The following is a 2,126-nucleotide window of genomic DNA, read 5'->3' on the forward strand; positions in this document are numbered from 1 at the left end:
GCCCCCTTGCTGGCAATTTAAAAACGCAAATTTTTTATGTAATGCCAAACACATCCTAAATAACATTTCTCTTTCAAGAACCGATAGGTTCCCAACTCTTCCAAATGCATTCCATTACTTGCATAAGCAATCGGATTCGGGCAGAGAATTCAAACCAAAGTAACCGTTAAAGGCAACAAACAAGTTCCAAACTCGAAAACCTCCGAAAGGCACCCATCATAGAATGATATAAAACAAGTTACAACCATGCTTGCTCATCAGCTTTCACAATATTTCTCAACAACCAGAAACTTGCATATTCTTAGGCTTTTAATCAATCAGACTTAACAATGAGTTAAAAAACCAATGCAAATGTGATACAACAAACTCACACCACTGCATTCTAATTGCTCTCTTCAGTTGTCTCACCAATGTCTTCTGCAATAATTCATATAATATACCCAAAACACAATATATATATATATGGTATCCGGAGTGAAGCTCCGACTAATCCCGGGGTGCACAAGCTCTTGACAAGGAGTTTCCCGCAATTACACTTCGGTTGGGGCAAACTCCCAATCCGATGGCACTAAGAAGCGGTTTGCATTCGGTGGGTTTCGAATCTAAGGCCATGAGGAGCATATTCAACTACTTAGCCAACCCCTTGGGGTTTAACATATACTACATTATGGGAGCTTCCTTGAGTAAAGCTAATGTTTTGTAATCTTGAGGTTCACCTTCTCTAATAACTTTCTTTAAGGAAAAGCATTTCCATGTCAAATACTCATAGACAAGAGAGTTGCATGTGTGAGATTTCTTGTTTTCTTAACTTCTGCCATGTTCTGTTTCAATCAGAAAAAACAAAGTTTCCTTATTTATCATGCTGTCTCAGGATCCTATTACTCTAAAATTGTAACTTGTTTAATGCAAATAACAAAGCCAAACAAAGAAATGGAGACAAAGAAAAATGTTTCCAAACCAAACTAACATCAATGAGATAACTCCAGTCACTGATCAGTTACATTCAAGAAAACCAAACACCTCCCAGACCCACCTTCCAAAGAAAAACCCCATTGGATGGCAAAAATCAGTCAGTCATGAAGAGTGCCCAAGATATCCTCATCCCTGAACAAATGGAATCTGCCAAAAACCCAAAATCCCCCCAAAAAGGAGAAAAACCAGGATAAATATATAAACATAGAAAACAACAAACGAACAGACATTCTTAACAAAAAGAGAGCCAAAAACAGAGGCACAGTAGATAGAAGAACATACTCTTTTTCACCAAGCTTAACTTGGGTACCCCCAAACTCAGGCAAAAGAACAGTCTCACCCTCCTTCACAGACACAGGTATCAAATTCCCGGCTCTATCGCGTGCTCCCGGACCCACAGCAACCACTTTCCCCGAGTTCAACTACACACCAACCGGACCAATCAGAACCCTTAGATCCACCAAAAAGAGAAACAAAGGTTCACACATTGTGTAAAAAAGATGGAAATTACCTTGGAGGCTTTCTCCGGGAGAAGAATACCGGCGGTGGTTTTGGTGGGCGGGAGGATTTTCTCGACCAGGACACGGTTGAGGGTTGGAATTAGACGCTTAGCCATTCTTATTTTTCTTTCTTTCTAATTTCAGAATAGAGGCCAAGAGAGGTTGGATGTGCTTTAAAAGATGGTGTCAATGGGATTGAGAAGTTCCAGACGGCAGTGGAAGCTTCTAGCCTTCTAGCTTCTAGGGCTTCTTTTCTTTTATTTATTTATTTTTTTTTTCTGAAAATAACATTAGGGTTTTAGGGTTTATGAGGGGTATATTCGTTCCTCAGCAATAGATGGGGGTGTGCCGGTACTAATGGGCTTAAAATGTGTGTAAGGATAGCCCATTGGAGAGGGTTGGTTGGTTTCTGAATTTAGAACTCTCTTTCTAATGGGTCTTCGTAACTGCTGGCCCACAACCAATGCTGCTTTGGTGTTTGATTATGGACCGTAGCGGATCCTAAAAAAAACAAAGAGACAAAGAAAGAAAGCAAAAGAGAAATGCTTCACGTCATCTTGGTATCTATCTCCTGGTAAAAGATTTGGTACTTCTAATATTTTTCAAAGCAAAAAAAGGATAATGGATTGCGGTGGATGACGGGTAAAAGAGAGT

General features: G+C 39.8%; 1 protein-coding gene across 1 annotated transcript; it reads right to left on the bottom strand.

The window, feature by feature from the left end:
- Nucleotides 1-947: 947 nt before the first annotated feature.
- LOC132179060 (10 kDa chaperonin-like) lies at nt 948-1,729 on the bottom strand. Its single transcript, XM_059591686.1, has 3 exons — nt 1,484-1,729; nt 1,255-1,394; nt 948-1,119 (listed from the first exon to the last, which is right to left on the bottom strand). The coding sequence occupies exons 1-3, from the start codon at nt 1,586-1,588 to the stop codon at nt 1,071-1,073; spliced, it is 294 nt and encodes a 97-aa protein (XP_059447669.1). The 5' UTR covers nt 1,589-1,729; the 3' UTR covers nt 948-1,070.
- Between the last annotated feature and the right edge of the window lie 397 nt (nt 1,730-2,126).

The sequence above is a fragment of the Corylus avellana genome, chromosome ca4 (genome assembly GCF_901000735.1).
Source record: "Corylus avellana chromosome ca4, CavTom2PMs-1.0".
NCBI classification, from domain to species: Eukaryota; Viridiplantae; Streptophyta; class Magnoliopsida; order Fagales; family Betulaceae; genus Corylus; species Corylus avellana.